Here is a 26,578-nt window from a genome sequence, read left to right on the forward strand (position 1 = left end):
AATGAAAAGACCAGAGAACAATGTGGAAATTAGACCTATATGCGTTTTAGGAGCATTAATGAGAGAACTGGATATGTTTTTTTAGATCTGATCAGAGACTCGAGCCCCGTTCTCACATTCACTGGTATTTAAAAAAAACTGAGACTTTTCCCTTCGTTTGTGCCTTCCGTGTAGCCTACACACAAACGGCGATTTCGCCTCTGAATTCTTTCTGAAAACTCCGCCAAAAGTGGAGATTCGTGGACTCGTTTCGCGTATGAATGTGAACTGAGAAAAACTAAATAGGCTACTTGCGTCTGCGCAAAAAGTGTGGCCAATGTTTACATTTTCATTTGACTTTGGTGATCATGGATGCATTCCGAGTAGCAGTTGCAAAATATAATCTAATGTTGGTGCCAACCCTTTTCGTTTTTTGCATTTGCAAATACAGTTGAAATGAAACAAGGAAGTGATTCATTGATGTTATTGATATTTTCGGGATTCTGATTAGCTCGGCTCAAACTTCTTGTTACACCACTAAGATTTGGCATGCTCTTGGCGGCATGAACACGGGTGTCAACAAAAACTTTTCTGAAAATCTGTGCACGATGTTAAAATGTTGAAAACGGAGGAAATATTCGTTTATCAACTTGTAGCCTTGTCCATGGTAGCATATCTCCGTGGCTGGGTCAACCTTAAGTGGTTGCATGAAAAAATATACATAGCCTATATTTTTTACAACATCACTTCGCGACCCACCCAGGACACCTCCGCGACCCACTTTTGGGTCGCGACCCACCAGTTAAGAAACACTGGACTAGGCTATAGCTATAGATAGTGTACATCAGAGTGGAATCTGGAAATAATTTCATTATAGGCCCAATTCATATCCAACTTCAGGAGGGGAAAAAAAGACTTGAATAGGCTACTCACCAAATCCAAGCCATTTCATTTCTGCACATACTGTAGCGTAGCCGACCGAACTTGCCACGATAGCTTATATGCATAATAGTGACAAGTAGCCTAAATGCGCACTTTCTCTGTCTGTCGGATTTAACGCTCCTCTATAGTTTCTCTCACTGGGCTACTTCACTGAAACTGAACGTTATCCTCAAAGGAGGACCCAATACATATTTTAAAGATAGCCTATTTTATTTTTGAGGGCTTTTGATATCGGGGGTTACCTTACAGTAAAATTAATTATTATCCTAATACACGTCTCTGCTGCATAGCCTACATTTCGTCAGGGCCGTTCAACTGGAGAAGGGGTTGCTCATTTACTCCCGTAGATTATTGCATTGACTTGTTGCGACTTCCGAACAGTTTTGTGAGTACTACTTTGTTAATATTTGGGAAACGGCGCGTAAGGGGCTGCGACCGCACATCCCAGACTGCTGAAGTGCCGCGAGAGCGCAGCAAATCATCAGAAACAATATATTTAAGCTCACAATATTCAGACCGGCCCAAAACGTTAACGGCCCACTGGGAATCCTCCCGCATCTCCCGATAGTCACCTCGGGCTTGGGCTGGGTGGGCGGATACCATGTGCACGTTCTGACTTCCACCCACTAACAGCAGTTGCAGGGCAACTAGGGCAGCCACCAGGGGAGACTGTGTTGTTCAGTATAGACGTAGCAAGTTTAGCCAAACAGTCTTCTCAGTACGGGCGTCACACTATTGGAATTGCCTTCCAATTGAAATAAGACACAGTACCAGCCAGGGGCGCCGCCAGAAATTCTGGGCCCCATGAAAGATTTCGATTTAGGGCCCCCCCTCCCCCTCAAAAAAATAAAAATAAATATATATATATATAATTATTAATAAAGTAATATAGAAAATGGGGAGAACATGTATTTGATACCATGCTAAAGTTGCCTAAAAAGAGGAATATAAAATCATCATTTGACAATTGATCTTAATGCCTTAATTAAAAAAGGAGTAAAAATCAATCATTAGCCTGTTTGATGCTCATTGACAGGCTAATAGGCCTACTGGAAAAAGCACCATGTCAATCTATAGCTATGGTGAAGGGTATGTGATGATGTGGGGCTATTTTAATTCCAAAGGCCAAGGGAACTTTATCATGGATGCATACAGTAATATCCTAGATCCATGAAATAGCTGGCCTTTAATAATAATAAAAAAAAGCACAACTGTCTTGAATCACACTGAATAGAGCTGTTGCCTTAAAATGAAAATGCCATAGTAGGCTACATATTATGGAATATATCGATTTTCTTTTATGAGCAAATATTGTTAGGCCACTATCCAGTTAATTCTTTCAATACTTCAGAGCTCTCCAGCAAACATCATCAGGGTGTCAATCATTCCAATTGTTGTCTTTATTGACTTACTGTATGTGATCAAATGTTTGCCTTGATGAATAACTAGGCTAGTTAATTATTGTATTGTATTGCTCACCTCCTCTGGGATTTGGGTTGATATGGGCTGGGGTTCTATTCCTGAGGATGAATCTGTAGTGTGTATGTTGAGGGCACCTCATTAGTTAAGAAACCAGTTCTTAGCACCAGCAGTCGTGTAGGCTAATATTTTATCTTGCATAGCCTAGTTTATTGCTCAAGTTCATCCAGTTACAGACTACTGTAAATTACACTTACAGATCTACATTACATTCATCTGTTCTCCCATGGCAATGAACGTGCAGTGTTTAAATAAAATAACACTGCACTTCTTAGCCTAGGCTACTGAAAATTGTTGTTTTGATATAGGTTTAGCCTAAACGAAATCATCTCTTTTTATTAGCTAGCTAGCTAGTGTGTTGTGTCATGGCATCCAGTGTCAGTGAATTACCTTTCTTTTGGAAAAACCGAGTGACTTTTATTTCTCCCTCTTAGCTCTTTGCTTCTGCTTGCGTTTGTGATATCCAGACTTCATAATTTACTTGGCAACTTCTAAAATGCACGCACCTATGCAGAGTGCGAATTGGGGGGTAGGATAGCCTGCTGCTCATAGTTCGAATTACATGGGGGTGGGGGGTAAAAACGTTAATAAATGCCGGTTGTAATGACTTGATGACATGATTTTCAACGAGCTAGACGTCTGCTAACAAGATACATTTACCCAGCAGCAGCAAAACGAATTTAGCCTACTGGAGGAATTTACCTAGCGTTTTGTCACTCAATGTTGACACTGCTGAAGTCGTTTTCTATCTCCGTTCTAGCGCCACGGTGGTTGAAAATGGTACGGTCCACAATAGGGGTGGTTGAAATCGCTTTAGATTATGTTCCTACAGTGAAAATAGCAGTTGACTTGTAAAACCATATATAATTTCCTTATTTAAACAGATCAAATGAAATATTTATTCAAAAATCCTACACATGACAATACTATTAAAATATTATTGATAGCCCTCAAAGGGCCCCCTGTCAGTGCTGGGCCCTTAGAATCGTCCTAACCTTTCCCCCCCTGGCGGCGCCCCTGGTACCAGCTATTTATCATTTAAAACTACACTACAGAGATGGGTTGAAAACAACCAAAACTGCACTCATTAATAGCTGGTTTATCTCATTCCAAGCACTATACAATGTTTTGTATCTATTCTATCTTTCTTTTTTCTCTCTTAATTTGCTCTCTATCTTTCCTGTATTCTTTTATAATGTATTGTGATGATGTGTTGACCTGCCAAGGGACTACAGATGAAAATTAGCTCTTTTGCTAACTCTGGCACATTTACATTTTAAATGTAAACAAAGAATGTTAATTGATGTGCATTGTCCCTTTTAAATAAACAAACAAATAAAAGTTAAAAATAAATTGTACCGAATAATTGTTTTTATTCTTCAATCAGTTAATATAAATATCTTTGACGTTAAACATGTTACATAAAACAAAAAAAATAACGTCAGTTACTTTGCTGAGTAACTAATTACTTTTACAGTGTGGTAACTGAGTTATTAACTCAATTCGTTTTTGGCAGAAGTAATTTGTAACGGTAACTAATTACTTTTTAAAAGTAAGATGACCAACACTGCGCATGTGTCCTTGCAGAAGGCAATAATAATAATAATAGTAATAGTAATAATAATAATAATTCATTTGACTTATGGTGCCTTTCAAAAAACCCAAGGTCATCTTACGAAAAACAAATAGAAGCAACTAGCAAGCTAATGCTTATGTGTGTGTGTGTGTGTGGGGGGACTTAAAGTTTATATTGATTTGATGTGATATGGGGAGCCAGTGCAGTTGAATAAGCAGAGGTGTGACATGATCGGTGGACTTGGTACGGGAGATGATGCATGCAGGTGAGTTTTGGAGAAGTTGGAGCCGGTGGAGTAGTGTATTGGGGATTCCTTGCAGGATGGCGTTGCAATAGTCGATCCAGGGTGTTGACAAGAACTTCTGTGAAGTGTTGTGAAAGGGAGGGACGCAGTCTGGAGATGTTTTTGTGGTGAAATAAGCCGTCCAGCAGACATTATCGATGTGGTTGGAAAATGAAAAGGTACTGTCCAGAATAACTCCAATGTTCTTTACCTGTTTAGAGACTGGTATGACATCCTCCCCAATGGAGACTGATGAAATGTTGGATTTTGAGAGTGTAAATGGAGTGCCAATGAGCAGTGGCTCTGTTTTGTTACTGTTAAGTTGAAGATAATTGGTGGTCATCCATGCCTGGATGTCGTGGATACAGGTGGTGAGGGTGTTTGGGGCGAGTGTGGCAGTGGGCTTGGTAGATACAGAAAGCTGTGTGTCATCTGCATATGAGTGGAATTGGATGCCATGATGTCTGAAGATGTTGCCTAGTTGAAGAAGGTAGTTGATGAATAAAAGTGGCCCTGTGGTATTCCATGTTGGAGTGCTGAGCTCTCTGACTGGTGGTCTTCAATTTTGACAAAATATGTGCGGTTTGTCAAGTAGTGCGCAAACTACTTAAGAGCGGTTCCACAGACTCCTTTACTTTGAAGGCGGCACTGAGGTCAAGGAGAATGAGAATGGATAGTCGGCCAGCATCAGCTGCAGGAGAAGGTCATAAGTGATCTTAACAAGGGCTGTCTCAGTGCTGTGGCGTGAACAGACCCCAGATTGAAATAGTTCAAGGTGATTATGATGATTATGATGATTATGATGAGGAAATGAAGGGCAGGTTTGTTACGGGACAGTAATTATGAAGGTTGCTACAGTCCAGTCCTGTTTTTTTTTAGTGTGGGTTATAATGGAGGTTATCAGTGGTGTTAAGGCAGGTAGACAAGTTTCAAATACTGTTCTCACCTCAGCCACAGGCAAATGAGCTCTTCTTTTCAGACAGATCATCATCAGGAATTAGTAGATATGTTGAAAGCAAAATGATTTACCTGAGGGTCCAGAAGTCCCTTGTGCTCCAGCAGGACCTCTCACACCTGCTTCCCCCTTTGGGCCTGGGAGTCCACGAGACCCTGGTTTCCCTTTTGAGAGAAATGAGGGTCACACTGTAGCTATATGATAGTTGGAATAGGGACACGTTCTCTTTCATTTACACTATATTGCCAAAAGTATTGGGTCACCTGCCTTGACCCCCATATGAACTTCAGTCACATCCAATTCTTAATCCATAGGGCTCAATATGACATTAGCCCACCCTTTGCTGCTATAACAGCTTCAACTCTTCTGGGAAAGGCTTTCTACAAGGTTTAGGAGTGTGTTTACGGGCATTTTTAACCATTCTTCCAGAAGAGCATTTGTGAAATTCACACACTGATATTGGATGAGTTTGATATTCGCCGGTTTGATCTGGCATATGATCCAAAAATGTATGTCTTACACCCTCTGAAAAAACTTGGTCTATAGCGAAAGGATCATACAGTATAAAGCACAGGTGAAGACACACTGTCACAAAATGTAAAGCAGCCCTTAGCAATCAATCAAAACAACTCCTCTGCAGGATAAATATCCTTAGGATTTTTATTCAGTCATTCGAATAGTATTGGGATTATTGGCCTTTTTCAGGCTACGTTTTCGATTGTAACTCCTTGTCAATCAATAGTGAAAATGAATAACTGTGTAGGACTGTTATGTTGTTGACTATGAGACCACAGTGAAGTTAGTTTCACTTTGCCTTTGAGTTCAAATAATAGGTGAGTGCAGAATGCATGTAGGCTGTACTCTGCTAGTCACACACAGGTTTTCTAGTCAAAGTTGTAAGGTTTAGAACACTACAGCTCATTTCATCACAAATCTACCAAGATGAACAAACATGGACTTTTCTCTATTGTCATTGCTTGTGTGTGATGCCACAGAATAAGTAATTTCATTTCGCCAAGGTAGCTAGCTAGCTAATGTTAGCATAGAAAAGTGAATGGGAACGGTTACTGTACGTTCACACCGCCGCCGACTTGAGCTTCCAAAGATTCCGGAAGTCATTCATTTTCAATGGAAGCCGGCTTCTCTCAGCTGCCAGCAGCGACCAATCCGTCGGTGTCGCGTTTTGGGCGTCTTGAGCGATTAGAGAAAGTTGAAAGTGGCTCAACTTTATGGTAATGAGCTATGACGCGGTTCAGCGACCAAACGACCAGCAACGAACATAGAATGCTACTACGTCAGAGCGGCCAAAGCATCCAAGCTTCCCACGGCGTCCAGAGCGATCTTGGAAGCTCAAGTCGCCGGCGGTGTGTACGTACAGTTAGTGATGTTGGCTAGCTAAGTAGCAGCTAAGGACTTAGGTTAAACTTGTATATCATTGCAAACCAACCTGAAATAACACATGTTCAGCAACTTCTAGCAAAACTATGGTAGATTAGTTTATCAACTGTCTCTGGGTGTAGAGCCATTGAGAACAAGTGGCTCTGCACAAGAGCTTTGCTGAGACAGTGACAGGTCACAAACAAAGTTACTGTTTCTTTATTTGTTTCGTTGGAAAATACAATTTCAATGTCGGAATGTTATGAAGACATGCGACTTGTAGAAAATGGGTTTATAACTCCTAACTTTGCTTGCAGAGGCCAAATACAGAGGTGTGTTTCGCATATGTCCCTCGCTGGCCACCATCATTTTAAAATGGAGCACGCAGAGAGTCGAACCAATTATGTATATGTAAATGACGATTTCTAAGCAAATAGGTGGTGTGCTTCGAATTGGTGGTGGTAATTAAACATAAATGAGGGTACATTTATGAATGGGAAATGTTGATTTTGTTATCAAACGACTGAAAACGTTACACAGCGACCCTTTAACGTGCAACATTTCTCCATGTGGGGTAGTGTCAAGCTGTGAAGTTGCATGCAATGTTCACATCACGTCATGTCACAAGTCAGACAGAAGACGGGCACTACTTTCTCTGTTAATATTTTTGTCCCTCCGAAAACTGTGCTAAAATGGTGTGTTTAGAAGTATTACAAAAGCCAGAACCCCTGATGACATCATCCACACCACCACCTCATATAATGTCCCTGTCAACAGGCGCTGGAAATAGTGACTAATGTGCATGTGATTCAGACGCATTTCCACGAATGTGCATCACTAATTCGCATGAGTTAGAAGGAAATGTAAGTATTGACTTCTAGGAAATGATTCATGACTTAAAAAAGAGTATTGTAGCCTGCCTCTATTAAATTGCAAAGGTGGCCATTATATCTCTGCCCCTACACAGGAAATTATACTGTGCAAATTCCTCCAAAACTCATTGCAGATTTCTTAAAACAGTAGTTGATTTTAAACTAGCCATTTCTTTCCTATCTGGCTAGCTGTTAACTACCAGACTAAACTGTTTTATACTACCCACTCCAAGCAGATAGGAGTGCAAGCAGCACTAAAGAAGATTTGCCCAAGGTCCCCGTACTGTTGAGAAGCACAAACTAAATATCCATCTTTGGCAACAAAGTACAAACATAACTCTGAGGTAATTCACCTGGTGCTGACCCACCTTTGACTTGCAGGTGGTCAGGGGAGGAGGCAGGGTCAGTGAAGAGCTGAACCTGAACATGGAACACAATGTCATTAAAATTTGGTCTGATATAACCAACCAATTTTACAGCAATAAAGTAGTAAAATATAAAATACAAACTATGAATAATAAACATAAATGAAAAAAAAATGATCATGTATATGTTTATAGACATACAGCAGATAAATCATCTCAGTTAACAGCGTTAAGTGCTTTAGTATCATTATACAGTGGGTAAAGTAAGTATTCACACCCATGCTAAAGTTGACTAAAAAGAGGAATATAAAATCATCTTTTGAGAATTGATTGTAATGCCTTAATTAAAAAAAATAGTAAAAGTCAAACCGCTAAGGACAGGCTAATAGGCTATTGGAAAAAGCACCATGCCAATCTCTAGCTATGGTGAAGGGTATGTGATGATGTGGGGCTATTTTAATTCCCAAGGCCAAGGGAACTTTATCAGGATGCATAATATCCTGGATCCATGAAATAGCTGGCCTTTAAAAATAAAAACATATTAAAAATCCTCCTGCTCCTATGGGAATTTAACATAGGGGTCAAATACTTATGCAACCTGTATTTAAGGAAGAACAAGGCATTACAATCAATTCTCAAAAGATGATTTTATATTCCTCTTTTTAGTCAACTTTTGCATGGGTGTGAACACTTACTATACCCACTGTATATCACAGCAAAAATAAAAGTTACAGACTTTGAGGGCCCTACAAAGTCAAGTGAAAACCTAGTAGCCTTACAAAAGTAATAAGAACTCCATAAATATTTTTACCCTTGTCTCCAGAGTCCTTAGGCGCTCAGACAGGAAAGTTATTTGACTACAATTCAGGCAGTCTACAACAGAGCCAGGATAACAATCAGCAAAACTTAATAAGGTTGGAATGACAGTGTTACCAGGTTCAATAACAACAAGCAGCTAAGAAGAAGAGTAAATCTATTAACTAGAACTGGCTGGGAGTCTTACTTTGAATTTCCCCTTCCTGTGCAGAAGGTTTGGTAACGGAGTCCTGTTTTCGCACAGCTTCCTGAGGCAGTGGCTGATTTTGTGATGCTGTAGAGGACCAAGACAAAAGGAGACCTGAGTAATTGTTGTAAGGTAGGTTCTTTCAGTTTCAGTATGCAACCATTTTCTTGATATGTTTACATTATATAGCCTTGCTAGCACTAGACCAATTCTCAATTGAAAATTAGTCTGGACATCTAGTCAATATTTGATTCCTAAAGGGGCATAACCAGCGGTGAAATGTATAATCCTTTGAAATTTGCGGACCTCTGAAAAAAATCCTTAACCATGTCATCGAAATTTATGGAGCAATTAAGGACCTTATATTGTCTGTGAGGGTTCTGATGTGTTAAAAAAGAGAGAATTAAAGAGAAGAGAGAATTCAGCAACAGATTCAGTTTTATTAAATCAATAAAACCTCTGCGTGTCTCAGTCCATTCTAAAGCAATTCTTTGCTGTTGCATATATGACATCAATGTGCACATGTGTCAAGCCCCTTATACCCATATGGTAATGAAGTTGTTGCCTACCAAAGAGCTGATTTAATTGACTACAGAGGAGCCTCATCATTTCAACATTACAATCAGCTGCACTGTTTTAAATTACAACAACACATTCACATTCAGTGAGATGGAACTACATGCATCACAATATTAGGCATTTTTTACTAGTATGACATACTATGGTGACTCATTTGTTTTAATGTAAAGCTCAAGAAAGAGCAAAACACACTTTGCAATGTTGTTGTTGGAGGGAAAACGCGTGTACTGAAAAAAATGCCAGCGCTGTTGTATATATGCTAAAATGTGTATGAAATCTCAGAAAGTGTCCATGGGTTTAGAACTTCTCCTCACACTGATTAAATGGCAATCCCAGAAGCAGTGTGAATACTAGAAAGCCTTCTGCTCAACCTCATGGCATAATGCTTATGCTTAATAAAACATATACTGTGCATACTGGTTTACTGATTGCTGGTGAGGTGATATTTCTGGTGTAAAGATACTCATACACTTTCTTTAGTATATAAATGTGCATGAACATCACTCATGTTTGTTAAATCTAGCAGTGTGGGTGTAACGCCTTTGGGTAACCACAACATATACTATTAGTGTCTGCCTGGCATGGAAGGTTATATCTATCCTGCCCACTAGACATCTCTGGGAACCACAATTGCTCCAGCCTCTCCCACTGTTTTGTGACCACAAGATATATAAAAATAAATCAGACTCATAAAAAGAAAAGAACAGAAACGACACAAATAGAAGGTTAAAGTCCTTTCTGCACATAGACAATCCAAGTTTCATGCTTCAAGCTGAGTTTCAGTATCTGCCAGTGCACAATAAGAAGATGAAAGATTTTAGGTTGGTTTAGAATTACCCTAAAACGTCTTTTACACAACATGGTTCAAACAACCAAAACGTCAACAGAAGGCACAAACACAAAGTCAGGGATCAAACTCAAGTTCATGATTAAGATTACCACATAATGGTTTTGAAAAATATCAACATGAGAAAACACTGTTCACTGCAACCAACATATTATTCCACTATATTGTTCTGGAATAGTACAATAGAAGCATTTTACAGATTGGTACCTGTAATATGAGGGGAGTTTCATGGTAATAAATAGATAAAATCATGGGAACAGTACAACAGAGCTTATAACAACCAACAAAATACAACTCAATTTCCAAAGAATTGGGACGCTGCTTAACTCATTGAATGCCGCATTGTTTTTGGAAGCTATGTCCCAGAGTGCCGGCAAGCTAGATCGTTGTTGACTATTTTTGTAGAGCCACAGCGTATTCTATGTTATAGTTATGGACATATACTATGGCTCATTTGAAAGGTAAGACTCTGAGCTCTCAGTGGGTGAAAACCGTTTATCTCGAAAAAAATCGCAAGCTAAACAGTGGCTAGTTTTCATCAAAATCCCTAGCCTGATAAGCCAGCCTAAATGGATTGGATGTCTAATTTAGTCTGGCCCCGATGAATGGATACAACGGAACATTGTTGATGAGTACAACCCGTTGTCTTTCAAACCGTGTCTGTGCCTATAGGCCAACGCTCCCTCAAAACCCCGCCCCAGAGCCCTCTGCCCCGCCCGCTTTGATTCAAAACACATCTCTGCGTTGTGATTGGTTTAGTTGCCATCTGCCAGATTCAGGGCAGTGTTTTCAAAATGTTCAATGGTCCGAGGCCAGACCCAAATGCAGGCAAAACATTTTGCCGTCCAGCAGTTGGCGCTGGTTTTCCAGGCTACAAAATCCCCGTTGTTCCTCTGGAAAAGGAGATATAAGCCACTTAAGACAGACGTACATTTCCGGATTGTAGGATTTCATGAGTTTTTAATCGTCATCTACTTCAGTTCTCTTCATGATAGACTTCCAAAAATCACACATAAGGTGAGTTAGAGTGTCTAGTTTCGTAATTTAAAAAAAAAAGCGAAAAACGCAATATTGCGTTGTTGGCACTCTACGCATGGGAGCTAAAAATGCAATATTACGTTGTTGGCACTCAATGAGTTAATATACAAAATGTGATAATCTGCAAATCACATAAACTCATATATAGTTGTAGAGGAACATAGAAAACATATAAATTATGAAATAGGAATATCAATTGGTTCTGAATTTGACGCCAGCAAAACATCTTTAAAATAAATATTTTAGAGAAGTTGAATCTCAAATGTAAAGATGCAGAGGTATTCATCACTCTGTGAAAAACTGTAAGGGCAAATAATTCCTCAAGAACTACAACAACTTTATCTAATTTATGGGAAATAACCAACTTACTATTTAGAAATACTGTACCTTGTAAATGGTTTGTTAACACACCATATTTTAAATTATGACTGTCTAATGAATACACATTTACTTTTATTATTATCATTATTACTCTTAATTTATTATTATTTCTTGTAGTGGTAGTAGTCCTAAAGTGAACGTTGATAGGACTTCAATTTGAAAACATGTCTTTCTCCTTGCACACATGAAGGAAATAGCCAGGATCTAAACTCAGACCACAATGGTCAATCTATCTTTGGTTCAGTATTTGAGAGGGTGGAAAGCACATTGTACAAATACCCGTGGATACTTTTGTGGATGTTTTGGTGCACTTGTATCCGTTTTCTTCATGTTTTTATGGAGTAGGGAGTTAAGATATGTATACTTTGTACTGTGGAAACATTAGCTTTGAAAATCAGTGTGCATCCAGTGCCATTTTATGATCTACATAGTCCTCTGTGATATTGAATTGTGATGTTTACTTTGTCAAAGTCTATATTTTTTTTATATAATTTTAAAAAGCTGAGGTGTGTATTCGGCATTCTCTGATTAGCTATAATACAGATATGAAAAAGAAATAGGTATTTTAAAGGAACACTTCACCATTTTATCATATTAAACTATGTTATTCCCTTAATTAAGACAAGTTGATACATACCTCTCACGTTTCAAAGCGTGCACTCACTGGCTCTGGCGCGCGGCGCAACTTTGATAGCATTAAGCTAGCCCAATGCATTCATTAGGATCCAAACAGAGATGAAGTTAGAAGCGATCAAACACCTCCAAAATACAGTTACACGAGTAGTCACACGACCAAGTATGGTGAGACAAAATAAAACGTGGTGCATTTCTAAGCAGGCAAAAGGGATAACTATATTGTGTGGCGGAATAACATTGGGAGCACTTAGACTCTGCGCAGTAATATCCTCACTCCAAAGTGAAACTGAAAGTGCAATAGTGAGGATATTACTGCGCCACACAATATAGTTATCCCTCTTGCCTGCTTACAAATGCACCACGTTTTATTTTGCTGCTGCGTGAGAACTTTGCACCTACAGTATCTAGCGGTGCTTCGCCTGTGATGAGGCCAAATATAGTTCCAAGTAAATATCTGCCCTGGTAATAGCCTTGTTCGATTTTGTGAGTATTTTGTATCTCCCCAAAGCATGGCAGAACATGAGGACAGAGACTTTCCAGAATGGCACAAATGTAAACCACTGATGAACTGTGGGATGTGACAGAAAAGGCCACATGTTGGTCTTTCATGTTCACACTACAGTATGTGTAACCCACAGCTATGTTCTTATTATACCCCATAAAGAACAGCCTCCACTTGTTTTCAACATTTCCTTTGACGTTCTCTACACTGACGCTCTATGAAAATAACTGAACCACCCATCCATGCATAAAACACATGTCTACAAAAATCCAAAGCTGCAGTCTTAAATACTGCCAGTTTGTTTCTTATGAAATCAAAATTGACTCATATGTTTTGTGTGTGTGTATCACATTTTGAAACTGTAGAAATAGTTTGTTACTGTAAAAAATATTTGTAGAAGTAACAGTGTCTTAGTGTTAGTGTGTATTTGTAATATTGACTTACACACACTAACACAAATACTGTACACACTACACTCCAAATCATCCTACAGTTGCAAATATTCTACCATTACACATATATTCTACAGTTACAAATCAATGCTCCATGTACACAGACTTTTGCGCCACCTATGGAAGTTGTTAGTTTACAAAATATTGACACAAACAATTTTCAGTAGTACAGTATCTATTATGTCCTTAGTTTACATTCATACATTCTACTGCTACGAACCAATCCATGATTACTATGAATTTTAATTACAAATTTATTCTGCAGCTACAAATCTCTTCTGTGGGTATGAGTCAGAGCTATGAACATTTCCTTTGGTGAAATTGAAGCCAGGAATATCGATTGACCAGTGACAGGACCTTCCAGAGACAGATGTCTTTATATTACTACTAACTTATATTAGTACACTATATATACTTTAATATTCACTGTACTTAGGCAATCTCCAATTCACTAACTGTGAGACTACTAGCACAAATCGGCAGGACTCAAGGGTGTAACTTTGGGTCTACCATTGGGGGGTTAAACTCGCGGCATATTTAACAATTTATTTATTTATTGAATAATTTTCTTGTGTAAAAAGGTAAGATGCTAATTTGCCATTCCTGTATTAGAAATACATTAATACATCAACACATACAAGCACATTAAGCTACAAAATAATAATAATAATAATAATAATAATAATAAAAATAATGTTGTTGTTTCAGTGTTTCCAAAGAGTAAGCCTACTCAAATGCACCATCATTAACCGTGTGTATGTGTGTACAGTACAGGTGTGCGCTCAAAAGGAGTGGCATGACCTCTGAACAAGCCCATAGCAGTTAGCTGTCAATGGATGACATTTCAAAGTAAATTATGTAATCCCCCAAAACGTGTGTGTCACACCGGCATCAGGCTCTCTCTCAGACACGCCCCCTCATGCCTCACCAGCACCTGACTCTCCTACAGCCACACCCCCTACTTTCCCCTACCAGTCACTCACACTCTCCTACCTATTAGCCCCACTCACCTGCAAGCAATCACCAGGGGCCTGTACTATGAAGGAAGTTTAACATACCCAGATGTACTGTAACCCAGGGTTACTTTGTTAAACAGGGGTTGACAAAAGCTGGTTATCCTAAATGGTGTTAATCGGTATATGACAAACGCACCTGGCAGCAGGTGAAAAGTAAACACAAAAACATTATTCGGAATGGTAGGTTTATATAGGCTAATTATAGCTTGCATTTACTATTTCTTAATTATGAAAATATGTGGTATATGCTTATAGCCTCCACTTGGCCTCTGTTTAACAGCTAACAAGAAAAAGCTGTCTTTGAACACTAATGGAGGAGGAAAGGCATCAGAGTGTTCAGTAGCAGAGGAGCTGGCCATCACAAATAATAGTGGAAGGCCGAGTTTATGGAGGGAGTTGCGGGAGTCATTCAGTCGGATTGGTAGATAATTAACAAGTCCATCAATGTGTGCACAATAATTAATTGTTTTTCTTTCTGTACATTTTAGGAAAGTGAGAACTCTAATAAATGTGTGTTGGTTGTACTTTTTTAAATTATCATTTTACTTATAAAGGGTGTGGTAACCAAGAACATAACCTGCTCGGAGCAGGTTTGAGATGGAGCGGAAATTGCCATGTAATGGCAGCATACCTCGATTAAAACATATCCACCTTTCATAGTATGGGTTAATTGAGAAGTTACGCCTAACCCCGCTTCGTTGTGCAAATGTCTCCCATATTCTCCAGTCTGTGTCTGGCCTTGTCAACATTGGACTCTCAAGGACTTGTGTTGCTGCTGTGTGCCTGTTACCCCTCCATTTTGCGTGAGCTCTCAGTTTGACTTTGTCTTGGATATTGTGTTTTCCCGTTTTGGATATATCTTCTGAGCTTTGAAAGACCGAATCATTTTGCTAACTTTCATCCTCGGTTATCCTTTTCATCAGCCTGTACCTCCTTTTTACACTATATTGGTAAACCAGCCTACTCATAGCACTTTGACAGTGCGTGCAGTCTGATTTTTCCATAACACTTGTAACACACTAATGGACCTAGCCTAGGCTACTTATGCCAAAAAAATATTTTTTTATTTTAAAACATATATATTTGGAAACTAGTTGATTCAAGGTTTCTAATGGTGTCACTTACAGGACTAAAACTCCCAGATTGAGGTATGTGTTTGGAACAGTTTTTCAAATCCCAATGGGGGATTTAAACTCCAGGGGGTTTAACCCTGCACTGTTGGACTTATTTGCACTACCACCTTGACACACACTTCATACTGGATAACAGCACCAATCCTCAATACATGTGCATCTTTATTACCTCCACCAAGGAGGTTATGTTTTCATTGGGGTTTGTTTGATAGCAAGATAACTAAAAAGTTAATGGATGGATTTCGATAAAATGTCTGAAATGACCTAGCCTGGTCATACCAAACCCTTGTACTAATATCGCACAGAGGACCTAGACCTACTCCATTCAGAATAAATTTCAGGCAGGAGGCATGAACTCTGCTGGAGTTTGAAACGATTGAGCCTAATTTTACCCAATCGCTAACGTTTGGTCGTGACAGCTATAGACTACAACATGCATATGCTCAACGTCATCATTAACACCTGCCTCCCCCCATCCCCCTCATTCGCTGATTGCTCAGGATGGTATGCATCCTGAGAAATTGAGTCCAACGAGATCAGACCCAATTAAATTTGAGCGGAATCTTACGGAGGGCTATGCCAGCATAGAAATGACCCAAGGCAATTTGGGGAGTGATCCGTGTACGTGTATTACTGTATGGATTCAGGAGGTGGTTATGTTTTTCGCTTGGCGGTGTAATGGCATGGTATGTCCACGTGTTGGCGATCTGAATAGTTTAGGTTCAAATGTATGACATCCAAGAAAGAACAATACAGGCGGAGGTCTGCACTCTCTGGGTGCTTTTCTAGTCTTTAGTATATTTTACTGTTCTGTAGTCATGTTGATTTGTTGATTTGCTTTTTATCATCCTGTTTACATTGTAATGTATGTTGTGTGTGGTGTCTTAAGCTGCTGGGACCTTGAATTTCCCCTTGGGGATCAATAAAGTATCTATAATCTATCTATCTATCTATCTATCTTACATTTTCTAGTCTATCTAATCTATTTTATCTATCTATCTAAGCCTGTTTTAATTTCATCTACATAATGTTGACATGTCACCTTATTCATTACTGGAGGTAGCTTACCGTTCTCACAGTGAGCTCCAGTGAAGCCTGAACAACATCTCCATTCAAGAGTGGTAACAGTGCGGTATACCACCTTATAGGATGGTCGCACCACAGTGCGATAGCTGGAGGGCACAGGAACAAAAAGAAAGCCATGTCAAAGTTGTGTATAACAAACAGCATCAGCAGGAACAACGGGGCCTCATAAACAACAATGAGACTGCTTATCTTGATGAAGTGAAGAAGCTTGTAGAGGGCCTATGTGTCTAATTTGGGGGCTTGTGGGTTTTGAATGTTAATTATTATATCTTGCTTCTAGGGGTTTCAGGTATAGGCTAATGTCACGTAACAATTGAAGACCGAAGAACGTCTCCGAGTAGGGATACGCCTCTTCCGGTCAAAGTGTTAGAGACGTTTTACAATGGCGGAGCCCGATCGATACCGCTGGAGTGGACCAAATCTCTTCACAACTTGCCTAGAGTCACATACGAAGATGTGGGTCGGATCGTCAATGAACACTCCCAAGTGGAAACATCAAAACTAAGAAAAGGCTACAAGTTCTTCTGAGAGAATTACTGAGGTAAGTGTTTGAATTCTGCTGTCGCTAACTAGCTTGAATGTTAAAGGGATAGTTCGGGTTTTAAGACACGAAGTTATATGGGTTCCCTGTCAGCAACGTTGTGCATCAGCACTGACTTACCCCGCAACAGCGTCCTGTGAGCCGAGATCCAGCCGGTTTTTGATGCTGAAGAAAGTAGTCCGGCAAGTTTCTGGGGTCACGAAAGTAAAGTGTTTTTCTTCTCAAAACCATATGCGTTCAAAAGAGTGATATATTTGCACCACAAAAACGTTGTCCAGGAAAAATTCAAACCTCGTTATCACTTAGGCCTACTTATTTTTCGTGATTCCTATCACTGCGCGCTACTGACAGCTGGACAACGTTTTTGTGGTGCAAATATATCACTCTGTTGAACGCATATGGTTTTGAGAAGAAAAACACTTTACTTTCGTGACCCCAGAAACTTGCCGGACTACTTTCTTCAGCATCAAAAACGATCAAAAACCGGCTGGATCTCGGCTCACAGGACGCTGTCGGGGGGTAAGTCAGTGCTGATGCACAACGTTGCCGACAGGGAACCCATATAACTTTGTGTCTTAAAACCCGAACTATCCCTTTAAGGTCAAGTATATAGCACATGAGATAAAACATGATTTTACACCAATATCGCTTTTAATTAATCGGAATTTTTTTTTTATTTACAAACATTGGTAGGAATGCATATTTAGTTTGTCAGTGGCTCCGTGACCTTGCCTGACGAGCCTCAAGATGTTTGGTAGCATAGCTAGGCACTGCCTAACGTTACATTACAGGTACTGTACAGACCCCTTCACAACGGATAAACATTCGGAGTGGCGTGACGTCAGTGGTGGCAGAAAAGTTAGACGGCCATTGGAAAGCACTAGTAATGCGGCTAAAATTAGTCCGTAATTAACCTTTGATGAAATGGCTAACAATATAAAACAGTATGTACATACACTCAGTGTACGGGATTGGGAGGATTATTTGAAAAAACTTGGTGGGATCATTCTGACAGATCCCCATTCTAAGTGAATGGAAAGAAGACGTAGCAAGATTGCCCTCCGTTGAATGGCCATATATTTATAATTACGTTATTGAAAAACCGAGCGTATACAGTAAGGAGAAGTGGCGGGTGTATAGATCATTGGATATATAACTATGTCCCAAATGGTCATGTCTAAGATTTACAATACAATGACATATCGGAGGAGTTTAGCGTTGTCGCTGATGGCAGTTGATGGTTGTTTTGCCGCCAGCGAACGTAGTGACGTAGGCTCAGCAGGGGTCTATATGCGTTAGCCGTTTTCAGACAGGTTTTCCGCACATTCTGCGATATTTGCTTGCCGCATTTCTGACGGTAGCGGACATTGAGACATGAAGTATATATGTGACCATTCATAGCGAAATCAGTCGTTTTGCGCACAACGTTATTTTGAGAAAATCAACAATAACAAACTTCCGGGTTAAAATGTTGAATTTCACGTTTTCGCCTAATTCGACTGTATACAGTCTACAGTGTCATATCGTGAACGCATTTCACGGAAAAACATATGTTTTGACTGTTAAACCCGGCGAAGATTCAACACATTTGCTGTCATTCCCGTTGTGCACGCGCCGCTTAAAAAGGTGATTTCTCCTCTTCTGGCATATCGTGACAGGAGAACCATGTCAACTTTGGATGCTGTTATCTTAGCGATAGTTTGTGTAATACCCTCGATATACATATCGTTGGAAAGCTTAGTTTATGGCCGTTCACGTGAGCACAATAACTTAATTTAATTAATTTTACCGAAACGACTGGTTCCGCTTTACAGGGTCACATATGTACAATGTATACGGCCACCTGTTAAATGTTGAATTTATTTCGCTCGGCAGATAATGACGCCTTATAAATGCGGCGCACTGTCAGCTGTTCATGCCTGACACTGACAGTGGAAGAGTTTAGTTTTTACACCAGGAGTATGGTGGAGGCTAGCCTTGTTGCATTACCAGCAGCGTGTTAGAGAGAGGCAAAACTGTTCAGTGGCATTAGGGCGCTTTAAGTACACATGATACTTACCTTGATCATTACTGACAAATCCACTGATGTTTATGTGGTAAATGTTAACTGTGTTGTCAGATTTGAGTTGCCTTGTGCACAGCAAGTAGTTTAATATGCATTTTTTATGTATTGAGGATACATAAGGATTGAGGGTTCGATTCCCACTCGCTGCAGCAATTTTGAAGGTGCATTTCTCACAGCTTAATCGATCTAGTTATCTAAAGATAGAATGTTAGACCAACTGTTAGTTACATGGTTCTCACTTTAGATTGGGGGGCTGCAGAATTTAGTACAAGTAGCTAAGAAATGGCTTGTTAACTGGTAGTTACATTGTTCTCACTTTAGAACGGGGGGCTGCAGAATAGCTAAGAAATGTCTTGGTCACCATTAACAGCCTGCTTGTTAACACTTACAAGCTGCACGTTAACTGTTAACAAATATGCTTGTAAGTAACTTAATTTATACTAAATAAACTATCAATTTACTTATTATAGGCAGCCTAATAACAGTTAACAATAATTAACTAACTATCATTATGTGATTTCTAAACAGTTATATTATGTATACATTTATACTAAATAAATGTACCATTTATAGGCGACGGTTATTATAAAGTGCTACCCCAGGATATTATGCATCCTGATAAAGTTCCCTTGGCCTTTGGAATTAAAATAGCCCCACATCATCACATCCCCTTCACCATAGCTAGAGATTGGCATGGTGCTTTTTCCAGTTAGCCTATTAGCCTGTTTGATTTGCATTGAGCTCAATGAGCATTTTTTACGAAAATTACATAAAAACAAACAAAAACATGATGCCAGACGGAACGGTGTGTCTCGCCAGCGTTCCCGTAACCTAGCAACCTCAGATATATAGACATATAGATAGATAAATGTCAGTAATGAAGGATCTTTGATTTTATTTTGGCATGCGGTTTTAGCAGTTCACTGAACAAAGTTTATGGGAATTTAGCACCACGTTTCCATCAATTTATTTTTTGAGCACTGCTATGTTCCGCCATGAAATGAAATGAGTGAAATCAAACGTTCGGTCCGTCCATTGTGCACGTAGGCCGGTGAGTAAGACTTGTGGTGATTGGCTACTTTGAGATAGCATGGTGATTGGCTTAGAAAGGTTTGTGTTCGTACCAGGATTTTGTGTTTGTAGAAAAAAGTTTTGTGTTCGTACCAGGATTTTGTGTTGGTAGAAAAAAGTTTTGGGTTCGTACCAGGATTTTGTGTTGGTAGAAAAAATATGATTAATTACAAGGACAGGTTTTTATTACAAGCTCAAAACTTTATTACAGGCAATTTTTTTTTTTTTACAAGGGCAAAATTATTTTTCATGTACGCACATTTTTTATATGAGTACAAAATGATTTTTCATGTACGCAAAACATTTTTACGAGTACAAAACATTTCTACGAGTACAAACTATAATCTACAGGCATACACGTTTTTTCAGTAATTTCCTTCCATAGATGTGGCCTCTCTGTCAGTCTCACACGCGTGCATTGTATTGCAGTGTATTATTGCCTATACGCAAGAACTGTATCAGACCTTTTAAGCTCTCATGGGCCGCATACTGTAACAGATCCTTTAAGCTCTTGCGGGCCATATGAAATGAGGTGGCGGGCCGCATTTGGCCTTGAGTTTGACAACTATGTACTAGATGTACTTTCACTCCAGTCCAGTGGCGGCAGTAAATATGCACCAGAGCGCTAGTCGCCATTCGCATGTAGACTCAATCAATCAATAGGCCTAGATTAAAACGGAAGAATTCAGAGAGATGGCAGCGGCAAGCAGTGGAAGCAGTGAGGAGCATCTAGCTTAAAAACCACGAACACGGTCTTCTAAGGTGTGGGAATTTTTCAACCTTAATGCTACAATGTTGAGCAATGAACAATGTTCAATAGAGACGTCTTTTAATTACCTCTAGAACAGGTCCCGTGTTTGCCTAGATTAAAGCTGTTAGCGCGACCAGTCCCGACATATTTATTATCTGTTTGCTAATACCGGATTTTGTACTCCGGTGAAAAGAGAACTTCTGTCATTATTATGTAGTTATAATCTAGCGGTAACACTTTATATTAAGACACACATATTCACCATTAGTTAGCTGCTTACTAACATGTGCATTAGTAGCATATTAGCCATTTGTTAGTCATTATAAGTAATGAAATAATACCTTATTCTGCAAGACCTTACTCTACCCTTACTAGACTCTTAATTAAGAATTCTTGTGTAAACTCCTAATTACCCCTTATTCATACTTATTAAGTAAGTTGTTGCATATGAATTATGACTTAAATATGCATGGCTCAGTATGGGGCTTGTAAGGTGGTAGTACCACAAAGAACAGTTATTCACCCCTGATAATTTATCAAAGATGGTCTATTCAAATTGAACTAGACACTAAACCATAAGTGCTAATATTGTACAAATAATTAATAATGAAGTCTTTGTAATGCCAAATATGTTCCCTATTCTAAAGTTGGATCTTTGTTCACAATGAATTCACAATTAATTTGACACTGTACTGTGTCACACTAAAGGAGAACTCTGGTGTGATCCAATCCTTAGCACTGCTGTTTGAGGTCAGAAGGGAAGAGTAAAGTGCTGTCCGTAGGGGAAAGACCAGACAATTTGATACCACATACAGTAGACCAAATAGGAAACCAACAACTAACACTAATGGGGCATGGGTAAATAAAACTGATAGCGAGTCTCTATGCCCCGTTCTGTTAGTGTTAGCTGCCTGTTAACTATAGGTCTTTGTTGAATAAAATGTTCTCATTCTGAGTCTGTGACCTCAAACAGCAGAGCTATAGATTGATTCACAACGGATGTCTCTTTTACCATGTGACCCTATACTTAAAAAAAAATGTTTTGAGGTTGAGACTTTTGATTACTGAGGAGCCAAGAAAGTTATACAAATGTATCCAGGTTGGCCTTTCTCACTATCTCCTATTCAGTATAAAAGAGATATTCTTTTTATTTCTGCTAACTTGGCTGTCTGCTTGTTGTGTAGCCTACTGTGTGCTGTAATACAGTTAATAAGTTTGAATAGGAGGCAACTTTAGTTTAGGGAACAAATGGGGGTTAATAAGTGCCAAATTAATTGTGAATTAGATGTGAACAATGACCCAACTTCAGAAAAGGGAACATATTTGGCATTACAAAGACTTAATTATGAGTTATTTGTACACTATTAGCACTGGTGGTTTAGTGTCTAATTCCATTCAAATAGACCATCTTTGATAAGTATTATTAGGGGTGAATAACTGTTCTTGTGGTACTACCACCTAACAAGCCCCATACTGAGTCATGCATATTTAGGTCATAATTCATATGGAACAACTTATTTAATAACTATGAATAAGGGGTAATTAGGAGCTTACATAGGGGACATTCTTAATTAAGGGTCTAGTAAGGGTAGAATAAGGTCTTGCAGAATAAGGTATTAATTAGTGACTTATAATGACTAACAAATGGCTAATATGCTACTAATAGACATGTTAGTAAGCAGCTAACTAATGGTGAATATGTGTGTCTTAATATAAAGTGTTACTGACTTTTTTGATCATTTATTAGATGCCACATCTGCCACCTGAAGAGTATTTTATCTCTCAAATAATAAAATATTTTTATTTTTTGGTATTCCTCTTAAGTGACTTGATGCTTGCACGAAAGTGTCATGTTAAACAAATGTTTAATAAATATTGACAAATGAATAAGTACACATGTTTCCATGTCCATATTGTGTGAAAAGTTAAATTGATTAAGTGATGTGAAATTTTCGGTAACTGAAAAAAAACAATTGTCAGATTAATCGTAAAGTTAGTTAGTTGTTAGTTAGTTAGTTAGTTGTTAGATTAGTCGACTAATCGAAAAAATAATCTATAGATTAGTCGTTTGAAAAAAAATCGTTTGAGACTGCTCTACATATGGGATTAGAACCTGCAACGTTTTTATTCATAAGCCACCTGCCTTAGCCACTGTACTAATGAATGCTGTGCCTTCAGTGAGGGTTTGTAAATAGCCTACCATAATAGTAGCCTACCAAAATGCAAACCAACATGCAAATTAACGCAAGGTAACACAAGTAGCAAGAATGAGCCCAACAGGAGTGTCTGTCTTTTAATTTATATTAGCCTACAACATAGCACAATCATTGAGTCATGAGAAAAACAACAACTTGTGATTTTTAGTTAGGCGCTCCTGACACTGACGACATCACCAACCGGAACTCCCAAGGTACGCCACAGGTGCGACTGCCCAGGGTCAGTCGTTCAAACGACCAAACTTTGCGTCCATGTTTGCGATTGAGAGTTTGAACGACCTTTTCTAGAAACAACAAATCCAAGAACGACGGAGCGAACTCCCAAGGTTGCGACGCAAGTTAGCATACAACGCTTTCTAGAAATGCACACCTGTCTGTTTCCCTTGTGTCTCCTGTTTTCCTGGTCTGTGCATGTGCGTGTGTGTGCGTTTGTGTCTCCCTCTCCCTCCTGTGTCATAGAATGTGTCAATCAGTTCTGATGTCTTGTGATTGGGGGGAGGTGTCCAGGGGGGAATATTTAGAGGATCAGATTAGTTCTTGATAAGGGGAGGGATTAGAATAAGGGGTTCTAAGACGTGTAGTAAGTTTTATCAGAGTTGAAGTAAATTACGTGCGACAAGTTGTGTTGTGTGATTGACGAGTGACTGAGTTAGCGATTGACGAGTAGAGGTGAGCAGTTTTTGAGGGGACACCTCCTGCTGCCCGTGTAGCCTACTATACTGTACACTATTATGGGCTTGGGATCGAGATGTGAAAACTTCACGGGCAGCCATGTTGGCAGCCTCACTCCTTAGTTTACTATGCGCCTTGTAAGGATTTACTCCCGCCTGTTAGTGTGTTCCTGTTACTTAGTTTTTGCCTTCTTGGTCGTATGTTGCTGTGTAGTGGGGTGTAACATCGCAACCCACGATCGCAAGAGGAAAAGAATCGCTAATAGGCCTACTATACATTTTCTGCTTCTTGACTTCGGCATCTGAGTGAATGGATTATTACACTCGGTGCGGCAATATTCCTAGAATGCAACACGTGTGCACAAGCCCTATTAGGAAAATAAATTACCGGAGTTTTTGGAACGACATCAGCCTCCCTGTCTCCTTACCTCTCATCGGCGTTACACAATGTTCTACAGTCAATTAGCCAATCAGGGTGCAGAACTCAATGCGCTGGAAAAAAAAAAAAAAAAAACAGTAGAAAAAAAAATGCGAAACAGCGAAAACACGAAAAGTGAGCTGCGATATAGCGAGGGATCACTGTACTGTGACGCCTGCTCAGAATGTTCACAAAGTTGTTTACCTCACAATAGTGTACCATTCACTACCGTCGATAAATTTGCAAGAAGTGTTGCATTCGCTACAACTGTTGATGGAAAACCATCTGCGGTAGAAAAATGGACATTAACAGGGCTCTGATGACATCGCTAGAATCATTCTGTTGAATGGAAAACCGTTTTGATGTTTCTTTTATCGCTCAAAATGATATTGAATTACAGTGTATGAGCTAATCACTTGAAAATCTTATGGATAAAGGGCTCTAGACTACACCAATTTGAAAGGAATTTCAGAGCACAACGTGTAGAGATCTCTGTTAAATCAGGTTTGCATAGCCAAAACGTCAAGCCAAAAGCAACATTTATGCATTGACCACATCCGTGTATTACCCCCTAACTGAATAGATTTTGCTGAATCAAAGTATAAACCTTGGTTAATAGGCGGGAAATTATGGCATAAGTCTGTTGCAATATTTCAACACTACAGTAGATGGGTGAATTTCCCCCAAGAATTAACCCAAGAAATACACATTGTAGCTCTAACCAACCAGGCATGCACCTTGTCTGAATAGCGAATGAACTATGAGTGTGTCGGTGAAAAAACAAGGTGTGGTCAGGCATATTGATCACACAAGGTTATTTTGATGTCACTGAATATGGTAACGCTACTGTTGAAGAAATACCTGGTCTTAAAGGAATAATTCGGTATTTTACACTTTAAGCCTGTTTTCTGTATTGCCTAGCATTAAAAGAGGTGTTAGACACCGAAATCTCGACGATTGAGCCTGTTTGTGGAATTTGCCAAGTTTCACAGTGAAATTTCGGTGTCAAACACTCGTTTTCATGCTAGGCAATACAGAAAACGGGTTTAAGTGTAAAATACCGAACTATTCCTTTAAGCAAAATGCTAAATATTTCAGTTTACTTTAGGCATTGTAAAATAAATTTGGAACGAAACATCCTGCCAAGAGACTTTGGAAACAAAATTGAAACGAGATTTGTGAACCCAACCCTGTTTTTATATTTTGTATTTCATACTTCATCTCTGTTTGGATCCAAGTGAATGAAACGGGCTAGCTAAGTGCTATCAAAGTACTGTGTACTGTGAAAGTAAATGACTAAATGCAATACTTTGTTTTGGTGTTGCCTATGAGTTCAATGCCTAAGCAAGAATATGTGAGGTGTAGGTGGGAAGTTATTACATTGTATGTTGCTACAATGCTAGTGTTATCCATGGTGACTTCTTTTACAATCTAGATTGAGAGGTAAGACTAAACCGCCCTAACAACACCGCTTTGCCATTGTGTAAACCTCCCTTAAGACGCCTCAAGATTTGTGCTTGTGAGAGAGCCTGGGCTTGTTAGCACGATTGCTAACACGCTTGACTCCAAATCCGAGGTATTGCATGCGTGCAGAGATGAGCCACATGGTTCAACACAACGCCGGTTACATTCTTACTGTGACCAAGGTCGGGAGTGAGGTTTAGAGTAGCTAGTATAATGGGAACCAGCTGGTACGTAGCTGTGCAGTATGCTAAAACCTCCCTCAAGATGTTGTGCAAACCTCCCTCAAGAGCTGTCCAAGTGAGAGAATAACTAGCAGCCTAGGCTTGTTAGCTCTATTGCTAGTGTGCTCAATGCCCGATCCAAAGTGTGTGGGTTCGAATGCGGGCGAGTGCAGGGTTGAGCTAAATAGGCCTGTATCATGAGATAGTTTGACTGGGTATTCATTATGATATGGCATATTTGTCCATATGGATTATGAGTGATATTGTGAATGTTAATTCAGTCAACTTTAGTTCAGTGGATATGCATGATATCAGGGGTCACATTACGTTACATGTACACATTACACATGCATGCATGTCAGTAAACTCACCTTCCCCCTGTACAACCTTGAGACCAACGACAGGTCTGATACACACGCTGAAGAATTGTTCCATTGTGCACGTGGCATGTCACCGTCTTAGTTGCAGTGTGGGGGCACCAGTTTCTGTAATGGAAAATGCACAAGAAATAAGCAGTCATTAAGTAACCATTTAATTTACTGCACTTGTATGGAGGATTTTATGGTGTAATCATCAAGGGAAGTTGCAAACATATCTGAAAATAGTCCCTATAGGTAACAACCAGTAGTAGTGCGTGATATCACTGCGCCCATGGTACG

The 26,578-nt window shown here is 39.4% G+C and overlaps 1 protein-coding gene across 4 annotated transcripts in view; it reads right to left on the reverse strand.

The window, feature by feature from the left end:
- The window catches only part of emid1 (EMI domain containing 1), a 122,514-nt gene that overhangs the window by 77,222 nt on the left and 18,714 nt on the right, over window positions 1-26,578 (reverse strand). For 3 of the 4 annotated variants that reach the window (XM_062543681.1, XM_062543678.1, XM_062543679.1), the window contains exons 2-7: window positions 26,291-26,404; window positions 16,484-16,587; window positions 8,832-8,918; window positions 8,640-8,701; window positions 7,817-7,883; window positions 5,289-5,378 (exon numbers count right to left, since the gene is read on the reverse strand). In XM_062543681.1, coding sequence (XP_062399665.1) covers window positions 5,289-5,378; window positions 7,817-7,883; window positions 8,640-8,701; window positions 8,832-8,918; window positions 16,484-16,587; window positions 26,291-26,404 — 524 coding nt within the window. The remainder of the gene's footprint in view (window positions 1-5,288; window positions 5,379-7,816; window positions 7,884-8,639; window positions 8,702-8,831; window positions 8,919-16,483; window positions 16,588-26,290; window positions 26,405-26,578) is intronic. The other variant, XM_062543680.1, reaches the window with a different exon arrangement.

This window comes from Sardina pilchardus, chromosome 8 (genome assembly GCF_963854185.1).
Source record: "Sardina pilchardus chromosome 8, fSarPil1.1, whole genome shotgun sequence".
Classification (NCBI taxonomy): Eukaryota; Metazoa; Chordata; class Actinopteri; order Clupeiformes; family Clupeidae; genus Sardina; species Sardina pilchardus.